The 18,073-nt window shown below is 35.2% G+C and overlaps 1 protein-coding gene across 6 annotated transcripts in view; it reads right to left on the bottom strand.

The window, feature by feature from the left end:
• The window catches only part of MAPK8 (mitogen-activated protein kinase 8), a 165,704-nt gene that overhangs the window by 10,557 nt on the left and 137,074 nt on the right, over positions 1-18,073 (bottom strand). For 5 of the 6 annotated variants that reach the window (XM_057505757.1, XM_036916587.2, XM_036916592.2 and 2 more), the window contains 2 exons: positions 5,166-5,331; positions 1,308-1,379 (listed from right to left, as the gene is read on the bottom strand). In XM_057505757.1, the coding sequence (XP_057361740.1) occupies positions 1,308-1,379; positions 5,166-5,331 (238 nt within the window). Of the gene's footprint in view, positions 1-1,307; positions 1,380-1,739; positions 1,812-5,165; positions 5,332-18,073 lie in introns of all 6 variants that reach the window. The other variant, XM_036916590.2, reaches the window with a different exon arrangement.

Raw genomic sequence — 18,073 nt, 5'->3', positions numbered from 1 at the left:
GTCATATCCATATTAAAATAACACGAAAATAGCAATTTAAAAAATCCTAAGAAAGAATATGGCAGTTATAAATCTTTATCTTACAGCCACCTTGCAAAAGGCAATGACTGTAGGTAGACAGAAAGGATCAATAAACAAGCTTTGTTAATGTTATTCAGAGTGTGTGTATATGTGTGTGTGTGTACATGTGTGTGTGTGTCTACTAATACTGATTTTACCTTAAAAATGGAAGTTTAAACTCACAAACTCTAAATGCAAATGACAGTGACTCAAAGAATAATAATGAATACTTACAAGGATTCTAAATAAAAACTGTACACAATTCTAGACTATAAAATTTGCCTTTCCTTCTAGCTTATCAGAAAATGTGAGTTTACTAAAGGACAAGAAATATCTTTTATAATCTATCCTGCATTTTTGAGAGTTTTCTACACTAATAGAAAATAACCAGTAGCAATAAAAATGATGGCTTTGGTAAAAGTGGCATTTTCTTTTGCCATTCTTAGTTTAGTTTATGTTAATAAAAATTTTTCAAAGGTCTGAAACTCAAGAAAATGGCAGTATTCTGGTAAGCTGTAAGGTTAGGATTCCCTTGTCACTCTTCCTAGTCTTTATAGTCCAAGTCCTCCCTGCTGACTAAGACTTGTAACTTTCTTATTGTGACCCAGTGCATGGCTCTTTGCGTTCCTCCTCCTAAAACAATTCTAAGTGTTACTAGCTGGTAAACACAAAACAAATCACTGTTAAATATTAAAAGAAGTCAGATGAACAAAAAGCATGAACCCAAATCTACTCATCACCATATAAAACTATTCCTGCTGAAATTCTCAAATGAAAAGATTAGTATGTTATGTTGAATAATGCAACAACTGAAAGACACAAAACACAAAAAACATTAACAAAAAAAGGAGGTAGCAGGGGACAAGACACAAAATAAAAGGGTGACCAGAAGCAATAGACCACTCCAAAATTAAGATTAACTCCTAAGTACATCCAGACTTACTTAAGTGTATAATTATTAGAAATTTTTAATGCAAGCCATGATTTTTGATTTAGGTTAAATAAATCAACTCAAAGCCAGCAAGTAATTGTGGATAATTAACTTGATAAGTTGTCAGAATTAATATGAAACAATAAATGAGGGAAAGGAAAGTCTATGTCAAATAGCAGGTGGTATTTTGAAAGAGTAATTTAACAATACCTTATTATTAGGGAGAGACAAAGTACATAATACCTGACACCAAGCTGAAATGCTGTTATACATTTTGACCTTTAGAAACTACATTTTAGGCCAAAGATAAGGATACGATCTGTACCTGGGAACAAAACACCACCTTTGATCATTTCTCCCATGATGCACCCAACTGACCAAATGTCAACTGAAAACAAAATGCAATGACATTAACATAAAGATTTTGGTTAAAATAAAAAAAATATATAAACATTAAAAAAAATAACACACACCATGTATACTTCAAAATCATAGAAAGCAGTATAAAATAAAAATGAGTGACAGTGAATGTGCTCTAACTACCAGCAGAGACTGTATGTCCTACTGCCAGATGCAGCCTACAAATATTTCAGCTACTTATCTCAACAATTTTTGAACCATAACAGGCACAAACTTTACGTCTGTTTTTAAAAACCCATATGTATGAACATACCATACTCATTTTCATTACAGAACATACGAAGTTTGTCATCTAACTAATTAAACTGCTGCAGCAGCACAAGGATACAGTCCCTTCCTGGAAAGAGGATTTTGTGGCAAACCATTTCTCCCATAATGCACCCCACAGACCATAAATCCACTATATGTTTGCAGCACAAAAGAAGGAAAAGCAAAGCAAAAGGTCGTTAAAATCAAAGAAGCATAATATGACTGCATTATATAAAAACTGCAAAACACCACAAAAAGAAGTGATTTGAATTTTAGCTAATGGAGTAAGTTAAAACACAAAACATTTTTCAAAAGGCTTGATTCACAAAAGCAAACATGAAGTGTGGCCTTTTAACTATATATCTAATTTTAAAGTGAGAGCTATGCACAGAAATCACATAATTAAAAAATATATACATTTTGCCCCTGAAAATTTGTTTATAAAATATAAAATAGAATCAAGCACAAACTTTGTAAATAAGGCTGAAAATGTACATAAGGTAGAAAAAAGTAAAAAAAATAAAATTTTGATACTATGCTGAAGTTCAACTGTGCATTACTCTCTCTTTAAGTCAAATAAAAGAAAAAGGCATGAGCAGAAATAATCTAGTATATTAAAATATTTAACAATAAGAATGTGTTCCTATGAATAATTAGTTAAAAAGTTAATCTAAAGCTCTTCAGAAATTTTTAAACTGGAATTTGTAAATTTATTTGAGAAGTGCTGTTTAATTTGAGTTGAAAGTCATTTGTTTTCTTGGTAATATCATGCTACATTTACCCTCCTATCCCAAAAGGAGCAAGTACACAAACAATCAGTTAAGAAAACTTAGTGAAAGAAGTGTATTTCATGCTTGTCCCCCAAAAGTTTTTTAAACCCATAGAACCAAACTGCTTTTGGTTTAAGAAGTTAACCAAAGTTTGCTGGATATAGTCTGAAAGTTCCCACAGTTTATTATCTGCAGAGTCTCCTAGTTGGCTTACTGACCCTCATCAGCTTTAAACAGTTCTAACCAATCCCATAAAGAATCTGCTAGACACAGAAGTTCAATTTGGGGATCTCTACCTGTTTCATTAAACAATACACCCTGACATTTTATATTTGTGAGTCTGAAAATCAGATAAAAAGAGAAGTATGTAGCTAGATTTATTATGATCACTTTGTAATGTATATAAATATTGAATCACTATCTTGTACACTTGAAACTAATACAGTATGTCAACTATACTTCAATTAAAAAAATGTGCTTACAGTTTAATAGAAGAGGGGTAGAATGAGAAATTTAAAAAAGGAAAGCCTTAGAAACTTGCATTTTTCAAGTTTGAAGACCCAAATTCTGTAAGATTTTGCAAAAGAGGAAAATGGTAGGAATGGATGTTAGAGAAAGATACACCCTTCATCCATGCTGGAAAACTTAGGAAATCAAAGTCTATACTTTCTAATACACTCACTCATGAGGAGACTGCCAGTTCATCACAGAATCTGACAAGCTAAACAGGGAATACATTTGGGAAATCCTGTGAAACTACGTTTCTCTAAAATTTCATATTAAGATACATACTAATCTTTTTATATTTATGGTATGGTTCAACTTTTAAGGATAAATTTTAGAATTAAAGGTAATATTCATATATCAGTGAAAATTTTTTTCCAGAGTTCGGCAAAAATCTACTACAACAAAATTTCCCTATAGATTTTATAGAGAATGGCAGGCTTTAATATTTACTATTAGGTAGCAAAATATTAAATATATTTTATATAAATATGAAATTTAATGTTTAAATATTAAATCTAATTTATATAAATATAAAATTTAATATTTAAATCTAGGACAGAACTTGTGTAGGTAATCTTAAGAAAAACACATTTTTAAACAGAATTTTGAAAGCTGCAAGCATGAGAGAAGATATCTTCAAGGTCTTTGAAGACTTTTTCAGGACATAATAACCCTGGTTCACACATAAAAGTAGTTTTAAAGGGTCTAACTGCTCAGTCTGTTAATAAGGCAGTTTAAATATATTCCATTATATCACACTTTCCAAAAAGCTTTGAGGTGGCTTCCAATAAAAGATAAAACAATGTTGTTAAAACAGGTGGGAATGGGTGGGAAGCAGGGATGGAGGGGTGTCACTAAAAGAAGTTCTTACATTTAACCTTGCTGGCTAATGTAGTATGATTAAGCATTACATTTGACTCAGTTTCCTGGGGCAAAAAAAGGCAATAAGGTGACTGATCTACATAATTCTTATCGAACATAGGAAAGCATGTCAATTCTTTATATGATGGTTTTTCTTGGTGCTAATTGACAATGGGGAATTATCTCCCAAGATCACATTCATAGGCTACTGAGTGACACATTATACAATATTTGTGACAATCAGTGGTTGTACAGCAAATGTAGAAGCAACCTAGTCACTTGAAAGATTAATTCTCAAAAAGAGAATCTAATATATAGCTAAATCCAGCTCACTGGATACTACAGAGTGTAAAGCAATTTTAGATAGAAAGTAAGAAAACAGAACAGCATATTATTTAAGGACAAAAGAATAACAGTAAATGTTTAAAGTATTTGTTTTTAATTAGCTCAGAAAAGAAAAGGAAATCAAGCTAAAACCCTCACTCAGTTCAATGTTGTCTTTTATAAATAGAATCTTGAAGACTGACTTAGTACTATTCTGATTCAAAGTAAACGGCTGTTCTAGGTTTCTTGCTAGAAAAAAAATCTAGCTCCTATTCTAGGGAATATTGTGAGTGAAGTTACCACATTTACAAAGTTATCATTTAAATCAATAAAATCCTGCACAGACTTAACTCATCTCCTAAATGTCTGAGATTCAACAAAATTTCTTCTTAAATATAAATGTATATAATTAAAAAAAATTCATTAAATACATGCCTGATAATTTCCTTCAACCTTGATTCTAATGCTGATACATATAATTGACTAAACTCATACAAAATAATGCCATTTCTTAAAGCCTGGACAAAAAGCTTTGAAGCAACATTATTTCCTCCAAAAGGTCACCTTAATTAATTATCCATCAGTTTTGCAGAATGGCCTCACTGTAGGTCTTAAATTTTACATTAAGGGCTACTGCTATTAACTTTATTTTCATGGGGTATTGGAAATACGTGCAAATACCACTAATGCAAACTAGAATGACTACTAAAGATAAACAGTCAGTCCACCATACACTTCCTTGAGGCCCTGTTAGAAATGTTAATTTTCAAGTTACAGATAAGCAAATGCCAGTATTCTGTTTCAGGGGCCAAGGCAACAAATTCTTTATTCAATATTGATGGCTATGTATTTGTATTAAATAGGGGCCCCAAGTTTTTGCAAACATTTATGACAAAACTTATAGTTACTTTCAAACTCTTGATAAACATTTCAAACGGTGATATGCATATAACTCTATGCACTTCAGCTTTTTAAATATTTACATAAGACATCTCATAAAAAGTAAGTCAGAACAGTAATTCAAGTAAATAGTGTTTGCTGACCGTTTTCTTTGTAGCCCATTCCTAGGATGACCTCAGGTGCTCTGTAGTAGCGAGTCACTACATAAGGTGTCATCATAAAACTAGTTCCTGCAGTCCTTGCCAGTCCAAAGTCAAGAATCTTCAAAGTGCAGTCTGATTTTACTACTATATTACTGGGCTTTAAGTCCTTTAAAAAAAAAAATGACTGCTATGATATATACAATTGTTTTGAAGTTCCCAAGTTATCAGATCACCTGTAAAATGATTCATGTCAACTGTTCATTACTCTAATTGTTATCACTACACAGATTCATCATAATAGACAAATTTAAGAAATTAGCTTGATGGCATTTTAAATCTATGAATGCATACAGTTATTAGAGATGTTAGTAATGTTTTATTTGTTAGAAATTATGATGAGAAATTTTCAATCAAGTGGAAAAAAGTGATTTGGAAAGGCATCTTCAAAACTCACATAAAAACTATTATGCTAAAAGAAAGAATCACAAGTTAGCATTTATACTTACTTTTGTACTAAATTACCAGATATTTAAAAATCTCACTTTAAAGTTATAACAAGCTTTGTATAGATATTACAAATCAATTAGGAGCCATTCTATGTCATCCAAGCAAATGCCATTCGACCTTTCAAATTAGATGTTTAATTCTAAGGGACTGAAACAGTCACTGTCCATCTTTTCATCACCGATTTCACACCCAAAATGACACAAATGTGTTTATAAAGTTTTTCCTGTCTGTAGGTATTTTTGTCTTGGTGCCACTAATCCATAAAACTATTTGCCATTGATGCTACTAAATAGTATCTTTATGAAGAACTTACCACCTGACCCCAGCCCTAAGAAATTTTGTGCTGTGATCATTAAAATGAAGGCAGCAACTAAACATTTATGGCTTCAAGTTCAATTCACTTTGCCTGTTAGCTCTGATGAATCCTATTATGAACCAAGAGACCAAAAAAAGCAAACATATATACCACAACTCAAACACATTCTATTACTGGTACTGACGTGCAGTACATATATTGAATACTGCTGATTAGTACAGAAGAAAAGAGAGCTGGCCCGCAAGACAATGATTAGTTTTACCTCTAATGTCTATATTCAGAAGAGCATGAATGTTGTTTTTAGCATATTTTGATAGGCAGCCATGGATGGGTTTAGAAGATAGGGAATCTAAGGGCTTTATCAAAAATAGGTATCAACAGGTTTAGTGAAACAGAAGATGAAGATTTTCATTTTCACTATTTGTAAATATGATGTTGCCACTATTTCCAAAATACACTACCTCAGCAACCTAACACTGCATGTTCAAAAATAGATTACAAGCTTTGATACTACTTCAATGTCTGCTGTGCTGGTTAAAGATTAATGGCTTTATATGCCACTACATTCTAGTCTGGAAATGAGATTCCAACCTTAAACACTTTATTCTCGAAAACTTAAGAATAAAATACAACTTTCTTAGGAATAGGCATTTTTTTAAGGAAAAAACAATGCTGAAAAATATTACCCGAAATTCATCTTCATGCAATAATTATCTTTCTACAGATGTTAGTATCACTGTCAGCAATACCTAAGAATAACTAAGGTTGTAAGAATTTGTGACATAAGTAGTGGAACTAACCTAATATTCTCTTTTCCCCCACATTTTTCCAGCCTAAATATGATTGGTTCTAGTCACGGGGATGTAAGCAGAAGCAAAGAGTAGAAGGGCCAGTGTACAATTTCCTGTTGTCTCTTCCCCTGCTTTGGTGATCAGCAGCATTCCGGACAGTGAACCCTGTCAGCCTGGGTTGTTGAACATCTCTGTAAAGCAGAGTCCTCACCCCACTATGACCTGCAGTGGATATGAAGTGTGGGAAATAAACCGTAGTTGTGTTAAGCCATTGACAATTGAAGTTCTATTTGTTACCTTGGCATAGCTTAGTTGTGATAATATGAATAAAAAATACATACTTGGCCTTAGTTCCAGTTACTGGCACAGATCTCCTAAAACCCTTGGCATTTCCTAAGTGATAAGAGCAATAAAGGTGAAAGGAGTGCTTTTTGTTCGTCATAAGAGGCCCCTTTCAACTACACCTGAGTTTGAGTTAATGAGGTAGCTTCTGGAGAGCCCCACAGGATGGGGGCTGGTTGCCAGGGGAACCAAACAGTTGGTAGCAGGCTGATGAGAGGGTTGGAACTTTCAGTTCGACCTCCCAGACCTCTTGGGAAGGGAAAGGGGCTAGTGAATGAGCTCAGTCACTAATGGCCAATGATAAAATCAATTATGACTACATTATGAAGCTTCCATTAAAGCCCAAAAGAACTGGTACTGAGAACTTCTGATTGGTGAACATATGGAGGCACTGGGAGAGCAGCACACCTGGAGAGGGTGTGGAAGCTCTGTACCCTTTCCCACCTATCTTGCCCTTTGGCTGTTCCTGAGTTATGTCCTTTGTATAAACCTGTAATCTAGTCGGTAAAATGTTTTTGTGAGTTCTGTGAGCTACTGTTTAGTTAGTTTTGTGAGAGGGGGTCATGAGAACCTCCAAATTATAGCCAGTAGATCAGAAGTACCGGTAACAATGTGGGCTGTGATCAGCATCTAATTTGGAGATAAGCCTTTGTGGGACTGAGCCCTTAACCTGTGGAATTTGGTATCATCTCAGGTAGGTACTGTCAGAATTGAGTTAAATTGTAGGACACCCAGCTTTGTGTCCCAAACATCTGAGATTTATTTGCTGTGAGAAAAACAAATACTACTTTCAGAAGTATTTATGGCAGGTGTGAGATAAAAGGAGACATACAGTGTCTCTTTTAGCCTAGTCTATTCTAACACTGAAACTGGTGCCAGGAGTGGGATGTTACTATTAAAACCACAGGACCATAGTTGAGCAGTTGAGCATCAGGAAGTAGGGAAACTAATATCAATGGTTAGAAAGGTGATCCAGGTTCTACAGTAGCAATACATTTCATGGCACTGTCACCTGACATCTTAAAGCACAGCACTTCCGTACTGAACTGGAAGCTCTAGAATAGGGTCGGCAAATTAAGGACTGCCTAGACAGATATGTCCTTGGGAAAACCATGCTCATTTAATTACCAACTGTCTTCGCTGCTTTTGTGATACAGTGGCAAAGTTGAATAACTCTAACAGAGACTACTGTCTGCAAAGCCTAAAATATTCACTATCTGGCCTCTACAGAAAATGTTTGCTAACTCCTGCACTAGAAGAAGAGACTGAAAGGCAAAACTTTAGTAGTGTGTGTTGGTGTCTACTGGCTGCATCTGGAAGAATGAGACTTTAAAAGAAATGAAAGGAAAAAGAATATAGAATTTCAGGGCTTTGTCATTCTGGAAAAACTAAATGATACTAGAACCTTCAGAAAAAAAAAGCAGACTGTTCAGGATTATCTCCCACTCACAACCCTAGTATACAGATCTTCCTCAACTTACAATGGAGTTACATCCTACTAAGCCCATCATAAACTGAAAATTTCCTAAGTCAAAAATACCTTTACTACACCTAACTACCAAATGTCCTAGCTTAGCTTTTTGTTAGTCATAAGAGGCCCCTTTCAACTACACCTGAGTTTGAGTTAATGAGCTAGCTTCTGGAAAGCAGCACACCTGGAGAGGGTGTGGAAACATGCTCAGAACACTTATATTAGCCTACAGTTGGCCAAAATTGTCTAACATAAAGTCTCTATATATATATATGTGTTGAGTATCTCATATAATTTATTGAATACTGTACTGAAAAACAGAATGGTTGTCAGGGTATAGGATGGCTGCAAGTGTATTGGTTGGTTTCCCTTGTGAACACGTGGCTGGCTGGGAGCTACTGCTGCTCAGCCTCACAACAGAGTACCTATCCTACCACGTATCATTGGCCCAGGAAAAGATCAAAATTCAGAATCTGAAGTATGTTTTCCATTTAATGCATACTGTTTTGCACCACCAAAAAGTTTAAAAAAACAAATCATAAGTCACATCCACATACATCAGGGACCACCTGTACTTCACTTTAGTAATGGGCCTATTCAGATGGCTTGTTTCAGCCCATGTAACATGACGGAATATTATGTTCACCAAATGTAAAAAAAAAGTTTAAAATGTGCTTGCTTGATTTAGTTTGGTTCTTGCTCTTTTTACACCATGAGAAAAAGATGTGTCCCAGAAAGGCACTCCTTCAGCCTGGATGCTGAAACCTGAACGTGGAACAAACTGTGAACCTGATCCATCATCTTAAGTACCATACAGCTAATCTGCAGACTCTTGAGCAAGCAATAAATAGTGTTTTAAGCCACTGATATCTTAGATTTGTTTCTTAAGCATCATCTTCACATAACAATTCTGAAAGCCATGAGTCAGGGGCTGGGGTAAGACCTGTACAATCTTTAAATTGATAAAAATGCCTCAGACTTGCCAACAGAAGCCTGAAAGCTTCAAGGTAGACATTAAGTCCAAAAATATACAGCCAGTGAGCTAACAAGTATGCTTTGAAAAGAAATGCAATTAAAAATAAAAGAAACCTCTTAAGTTTCTGAGAGAGCTGTACTACCAAAAAACTCCATTAGTCTGTGACAATTCAAGCCTTAAAACAGTAGCAATTCAGGGCAGTTCTGCCCCAGGCATTATTTGGCAATGTCTGGAGACATTTTCGGTTGTCACAATTGGGAAGTATTACTGGCACCTAGTGGGTAGAGGGCAGAAATGCTGGTAAACATTCTATAATGCACAGGACAGCCCCCTGAAAGAAAAAATCATTTATCCAAAATGTCAACAGTGTCCAGGTTGAGGAGGACTACCTTAAAATGGCATGTGAGCCCTCAATCTTTTGCAAATAGGAGGCTGGGAAACCTGAGCAGACCACCGATGAGAACACATGTTCTCCCCACCAAGGAGAACATATTTTCTAATACCCACTACAGATATATTTAAGGATAGTGGAAAAGAAAGACTCCAGTGAAGCCATACACAACAGAGAACAGTGGACAGAGTGCTCCTCAAATAAATCAGACTCAGTACCTAATCAAGGAATATTCCCCACCCCCAGGGCAAGTGACACTCACAATGTCTGCCCAACAGAATTTCAAGTTACAAATAACCCATGACTGCATTTTTCAATTTCCCAAATGGGATTATATTCATTGTGGTTATTCTGGACCTGTTTGACAACTGTTTCTAGGGGATGGGGGCAGGGGAAATGGATACAGGTAGCCAGATACTGCAGTCATTTTAGTTTCAATGTTTCTGGATTAAGAAGAGTAGTGTCTGGATTTGATGTAGAGATTACTATGAATCATTTGAGGCTAAATATTATGATAGATTAGAATTTTGGATTATGTACTAGGTGTGCAACAAAGGGAGCAAAGGAATGTTTGATAACAAGAAGCGTAGACTGTGGCAGAAACTGGTGCTACCCTTCTTACTTCAGTCTGCCTCCCAACATTTTCCAGTTCCTTTAAAATTAGGCAGGTCCTTATGACTGGTTCTGTCAGCACAGAAGTGATGTGTGTCACTTCCATAGGAAACTAGTACACAGCACATAGCAACTATCTAGATTGTGGAGCCTCATTCAGCTTGGGGCTCTGAGTGACAATGCAGAATCCCATCCCCCCACCCTGATGTGCACTGACCCCTAAACAATGGAAGTTCAGAATATTTTACCAAGTAAGCAATCTCAGGCCAATAGACTCAGCTTAGGGTGAGGGAAATTTAGAATGAGAGTACAGCAGAGAGATGAGTATCAACTTTGACTCAAGTCCAGTGGCAGAAGTGGATGCTAAACTTTTAAAAGTTACTCAAAGAAAAAATATCAAATAAAACCCTGGAGGAACAATTTACAGTCAAGGTGGGAGCAAGTGGCAGCAAGGGCGGCCTGCAGGGGGTGATGCACTGCCTGCTTTGACCCTGGTTCAGGACTGAGGCACTCATTCTTCCAGCAGCTGGCAGTGTTGGTTGCTGACAGTTTTCAGCAGACTCTCCAGGAACTGCCCTCAGCCACAGAGAGCTACCTTTTCTAAGGTCACACTGCTCACCAGGCAAAGGTCCAGCTGATTTGCCAGCTGAGGCCTCTGGAGTGAGAAAGCCTCCAATTCAATTTCTCTGTCCACTTTTATTTATCTTACTTCTCCACAGTTGTTGATTCTGAGCAGACACCCCAATAAATTTCTTACATGTGTATCTTCTCCCTAGAGTTTGTTTCCCAGATAGCCCAGCCTAAGATAAAGGCATATTTTTCATACCAGGTTAAAGAGACCAGTATGTCTCTCATTAGTCCAAATTTATTACGTAAGTTTTCTATAGTTGTACTCTATTTTTACTACTTAGATTCTGTCAACACTAAGGGAGTATAATATCACAATACTAATGTTTGTACAATTCTATTTCCTACAGTTTAAAAACTGTGTGTATTCCAATTCTACTCCAGGTATAAAGTTCTTGACAATTGAATCACAAAAAATTACTTATCAAATCGGGAACAAGACAAGGATGCCCACTCTCCCCACTATTATTCAACATAGTACTGGAGGTCCTAGCCAGGGCAATCAGACAACACAAAGAAACAAAAGGCATCCAGATCGGCAAGGAAGAAGTTAAACTGTCCCTGTTTGCAGATGACATGATATTGTACATAAAAAACCCTAAAGAATCCAATCCAAAACTACTAGATCTAATACCTGAATTCAGCAAAGTTGTAGGATACAAAATTAATACACAGAAATCTGTGGCATTCCTATACACTAACAATGAACTAGCAGAGAGAGAAATCAGGAAAACAATTCAATTCATGATTGCATCAAAAAGAATAAAATACCTAGGAATAAACCTAACCAAGGAAGTGAAAGACCTATACTCTGAAAACTACAAGACACCCATGAGAGAAATTAGATACCAATAAATGGAAACACATCCCATGCTCATGGATAGGAAGAATTAATATTGTCAAAATGGCCATCCTGCCTAAAGCAATCTACAGATTCAATGCAATTCCTATCAAAATAGCAACAACATTCTTCAACAAACTAGGGAAAATCATCCTAAAATTCATATGGAACCACAGAAGACCTCGAATAGCCAAAGCAATCCTGAGAAGGAAGAATAAAGCTAGGGAAATTACGCTCCCCAACTTCAAGCTCTACTACAAAGTCACAGTAATCAAGACAATTTGGTACTGGTACAAGAACAGACTCATAGACCAATGGAACAGACTAGAGAGCCCTGATATAAACCCAACCATATATGGCCAAATGACATATGATAAAGGAGCCATAGACATACAATGGGGAAATGACAGCCTCTTCAACAGCTGGTGTTGGCAAAACTGGACAGCTACATGCAAGAGAATGAAAGTGGATTATTGTTTAACCCCACACACAAAAGTAAACTCAAAATGAATTAAAGACTTGAATGTAAGTCATGAAACCATAAAACTCTTAGAAGACAACATAAGCAAACATTTCCTGAATATAAGCATGAACAACTTCTTCCTGAACCCATCTCCTTGAGAAAGGGAAACAAAAGCAAAAATAAACACAAGGGACTACATCAAACTAAAAAGTTTTTGTATGGCAAAGGACATCATCAACAAAACAAGAAGGCATCCTACAGTATGGGAGAATATATTTGCAAATGACATATCCGACAAGGGGTTAACATTCAAAATATATAAAGAACTTACACACCTCAACACCCAAAAAGCAAATAACCCGATTAACAAATGGGCAGAGTATATGAAGAGACAGTTCTCCAAAGAAGAAATTCAGAAGGCAAACAGACACATGAAAAGATGCTCCACATCACTAATCATCAGGGAAATGCAAATTAAAATCATAATGAGATATCACCTCACACCAGTAAGGATGGCCAGCATCGAAAAGACTAAGAACAACAAATGCTGGCGAGGATGCGGAGAAAAGGGAACCCTCCTACACTGCTGGTGGGAATGTAAACTAGTTCAACCATTGTGGAAAGCAATATGGAAGTTCCTCAAAAAACTAAAAATAGAAATACCATTTGACTCGGAATCCCACTCCTTGGAATATACCCAAAGAATAAACTTCTCGGGTTCAAAAAGACATATGCACCCCTATGTTTATCATAGCACTATTTACAATAGCCAAGATATGGAAGCAACCCAAGTGTCCATCAGTAGATGAATGGATAAAGAAGAGGTGGTCCATATACGCAATGGAATACTATTCGGCCATAAGAAAGAAACAAATCTTATCATTTGCAACAACATGGATGGAGCTGGAGGACATTATACTCAGTGAAATAAGCCAGGCGGAGAAAGACAATTGCCAAATGATTTCTCTCATTTGTGGAGTATAACAATGAAGCAAAACTGAAGGAACAAAATAGCAGCAGACTCACAGACTCCAAGAATGACCTATTGGTTACCAAAGGGGAGGGGTGTGGGAGGGTGGGTAGGGAGGGAGATAGAAGGGGACTGAGGAGTATTATGTTTAGTACACGTGGTGTGGGGGATCACGGAGAGAACAGTATAGCACAGAAAAGGCACATAGTGGATCTGTGGCATCTTATTACCCTGATGGACACTGCCTGCATTGGGGTATGGGTGGGCACTTGATAATATCGGTAAATGTAGTAATCACATCGTTTTTTCATGTGAAACCTTCATAAGAGTGTATATCAATCATACCTTAATAAAAATTTTTTTTTAATTAGTGATAAAAATAAGTAAATTATACCTTTCATCCTTATGGTGACTCTTTATCCCAGAAAGAATGCTTCTTCCTTGACCCCACCACATTCAACTTCACCTGATTAAACAGTTATCCTTATTTCATGTTTGCATTTTCTCAGTACATCTCTGCCACTGCTTTTGTTGTCAGCCTTTGGAAGTGAATTGCAACTGTTTGCATTACAGAAACCAGTAGTTGTTGGAGTTGTGTGTGTTTGCCAAAGTCTGACCTTTTTTCATTAAGGGATTAATCCCATTACACCTTATGTAATATATTGGTCTTTTGTAATTTAATGTTTCCTTTTTATGCTTCTTGCTATTTCCTTTGGTCTGTACATTTATTCCTCTGTGATTTGTTTTACCCATCTGCTACTCCCATTCATCCAGAAACTTTTATTTGGAAGATTTTACTTCCATGGTGGTAAATAACTGTCCTGGTCAACAGAACAATGGAAACAAACACAAAATCCAGAATTTTAACTTATTTGCTTTACCTCACACAATATATTAGTATGGAATGAGGAAGATAATACACTCTCCCATTTAAACAGAGTTCTCTTATGTAGCTTAAAGACGGCATTAAACATGTTGTAGCAGTTGCATATGCAATGCACAAAGCAACTCTGAATGATAACTGAGGATAAACAAGAGTATCTCAGATATATAATTGTTTTAAATAGTTAATTTGAGTACAAATCTATGAATTTATTTTGAGTTAGGTTATCTGATAGAAAGTACCTCGGGGGAAAACATAATTCCACTTAATTAATTTTTCAAGAAATTCTTCTCAAATTAGATGCAATACTTTTCAAAGAGTAAGCTAGAATTAAAACTAAAATACAAAAACACACATATGTCCACACAAAAACTTGCACACAAATGTTTATATCAGTGTTACTCATAATAGCCAAAAAAAATGGTAATAATACAAATGTCCCTCAGGTGATGAAAGAATAAATGGAATGTGGCATAGCCATAGAGTGAAATACTATATAGCAATAAAAAGAAATGAAGTACTGATACATACATGGATAACCTTATGGTAGGTAAAAGAAGGCTGTCACAGAAGGCTATATATTATAGAATTCCATTTATATAAATTATCCAGAGTAGACAAATATATGGAAACAGAAAATAGGTTAGCAGTTGTTTAGGGCTGGGGATAAAAGAAGGGAACAGTGAAGAATGGGAATTGAAGGCTAATGGGTGTGGGCTTTTCTTAAAGGGGGTGAAAATGTTCTAAAATTAGACTGTGGTGACAGATGCACAACCTTTGAATATAATAAATAACACTAAATTATACACCTTAAACAGGTAAATTGTATGATACATGAATTGTCAGGAAAGCAGTTAAGAAGCATAGGATCAAAAATATAAAATACTTATGAATATATAAGAAACACAACTCTGGAGAATACTCAGTTTTATGTAGTTGGTAATGACAGCAGGATATTTTATATACTGCTTCATTTCAGAGAAAAAATAACCTTTTATTACTCCTTATAAATAACCAAAATACAACACTCCAAGAATATGACTAAAGGCAGTGATGTCAGCAAAAATGGCAGAGTAGATAGCTTTGCAAACAACAGAAAGCAGAGCAAAAAGGGTTAGGTGTCTGGAAAACAGTCAAAGGCTTAAAATAACCAAGCAAACACAGAATCAAGAAAAAGGAGGCTTAAAACAATAGGAAATATTTGCAATGTTTTTATTAGCCCTTGCCCCACCCATCTCCCTGGCTGGGGTTAGGGCGGTGGGTTTCTTGAAAGCAGCACACATTCTTAGTATGGGACCTTGGTTCTAGGCTAGATGGAGGGCATTTCTTGAAACACTGTAAGGCAAGTGAATAACCCACTCTGCCTGGGACAATACCTTAAAACTGAGGAAAATGAGACAGCATACCATAAAGAATACCAAGATGGGAATTCCAAAAAGAGAGAAGAGAGAAAAAGGGGCAGAAAGAATATTGGAAAAAATAATGACTGAAAACTTCAAAATTTCATCCAAGACATGAATATATACACACAAGCTGCTCACTTAACTCTAAGGATACAAACAAAAAGATCTGCACTGAGACTCATTATAATCAAACCACTGAAAGACAAAGATAAAAGAGAATCAAGAGAGCATCAGGAGAGAACTTGTCACTTACAAGAGATACTCAATGATAGTAACAGCTTATCTCTCGAAAGACATCATGGAGGCCAAAAGGCAGTGCAATGATATATTTAAAGTGAGGAAAGGAAAAAAAAGCCAAACAAAATTCCATATCCAGCAAAACTATCCTTCAAAAGTGAAGGAGAAAATTAAAGACACAGAGATACATAAAAGCTATGGAAATTTGTTACAAATACACCTGCCCCATAAGAAATGCTAAAGGAAGTTCTTCAGGTGGAACTAAAGAACACTAGATGGTAAATTGAAATCATGTGAAGAAATAAAGAATACTGGTAAAGGTAATTATACAAGTAAGTATAAAGGTCAGTATTATGATTTAAAGGAAAAATTCATTAAATAAGAATCACAAATATATCTTAATGGACACATGATGTATAAATATGTGACAACAACAATACAAAGATTGTATAGGAGCTGAGTTTTTATATACTATGGAAGCTAAGGCAGTAATAATTGTAAATAGATTGTTCAAAATTGAAGAGGTTAAGTATAATCCCCAAGATAGCCTTTAAGAAAATGATAGAAAAATATACAGAAAGGGAAATGAGAAAAGAAACAAATGGTACAATATAAAAAAACAATTAAATACACAAAAAAGTCAGTAATGGAGGAATTGAGGAACAAAAAGATAAGACATATAGAAAACAAATAGCACAATGGCAGAAGTAACTTCTTTCTTATCAGTAGTTACTTTACATATAGATGGATTAAACCCTTCAACTAAAAGCCAGAGAATAGCAAAAGGGATAAAAGAAACATGGTCCTCCTGTAAGCTATTTCTGAGAGTCTAACTTCAGATTCTCAAGCACAAACAGGTTGAAAGTGAGAGTGGAAAAGGATGCCTCATGCAGATAGAAACCAAAATGGAGGCAGAACCAGACAAAACTTGAGACTATAAATTAAAAACTATTACAAGGGGGACAGGAGAACAATGTATTGATAAAAGGGTCAACCATCAAGAAGATGTACCAATTACAAACATGTATGTACCTAATAACAAAACACCAAAATAAATTTAGCATAAACTGATATAACTGAAGGGAGAAACAGCTATGGTATAACAGCTGAAGACTTCTATACCTTGCTTTTATTAATGTACAACAACAATAATGAAAACAACTAGACAGAAGATCAACATGGAAACAGAAAGTGTAAACAACACTCTAATCCAACTAGACGTACCATATATAGAATACTCCCTCAAAAAACAGAATACATATTTTTCTCAAGTGCACATGGAACAATCTCCAAGATTAACTATATGTTAGGCCACAGAACAAATGTCAATATATTTTAAAAGACTGAAATTATACAAAGTTAACTTTTCTGACCACAATGGAATGAAGCTGGAAATCAAGATAAAGGAAAACTAGAAAAATTCACAAATTTGTGGAAATTAAACAACATACCAAGAGGTCAAAGAACAATTCACAAGGGGAATTAGAAAATACTTTGACATTAATGAAAATGAAAACACAACATACCAAAATTTAGGTAATGCAGAAAACGCAGAGCTCAGAAAGCAATAATATAGCTGTTAACACCTATTAAAAAAGAAGAAAGATCTCAAATCAATAATCTGACATGCCACCTTAAGAAACTAGGAAGAAGAAAGCAAACTAATCCCAAAGCAAGAAGAAGCCAGGAAATAATAAAAATTAAAGTAGAGATTAAAAAATTAAAGAACAGAAAAGCAATAGAGAAAATTAACAAAACCAAAAGTTGGTTCTTTAAAAAGATCAATAAAACAGACAAACCTAGACTAAGAAGAAAAAGAGAGAAGATGCAAATAACTAAAATTAGAAATGAATGTGGGGACATTATTACCAACTTTACAATAAAAAAGGATTAGTAAGAGAATACTATAAAACAACTCTAAATCAACAAATTAGATAACCTAGACTAATTTTTAGACAATGGTCAAGTTTTTAGAAACTCACAATATTACCAAAATTGACTCAAGAAACAGAACATCAGAACACACCTATAACAAGAGAGTGAATCAATAACCAAATCTTTCAAAAAAGAAAATCTCA

The sequence above is a fragment of the Manis pentadactyla genome, chromosome 8 (assembly GCF_030020395.1).
Source record: "Manis pentadactyla isolate mManPen7 chromosome 8, mManPen7.hap1, whole genome shotgun sequence".
Lineage (NCBI taxonomy): Eukaryota > Metazoa > Chordata > Mammalia > Pholidota > Manidae > Manis > Manis pentadactyla.
The sequence above is the reverse complement of the archived record's forward strand: the minus strand, read 5'-3'. Positions and strand labels throughout refer to the sequence as shown.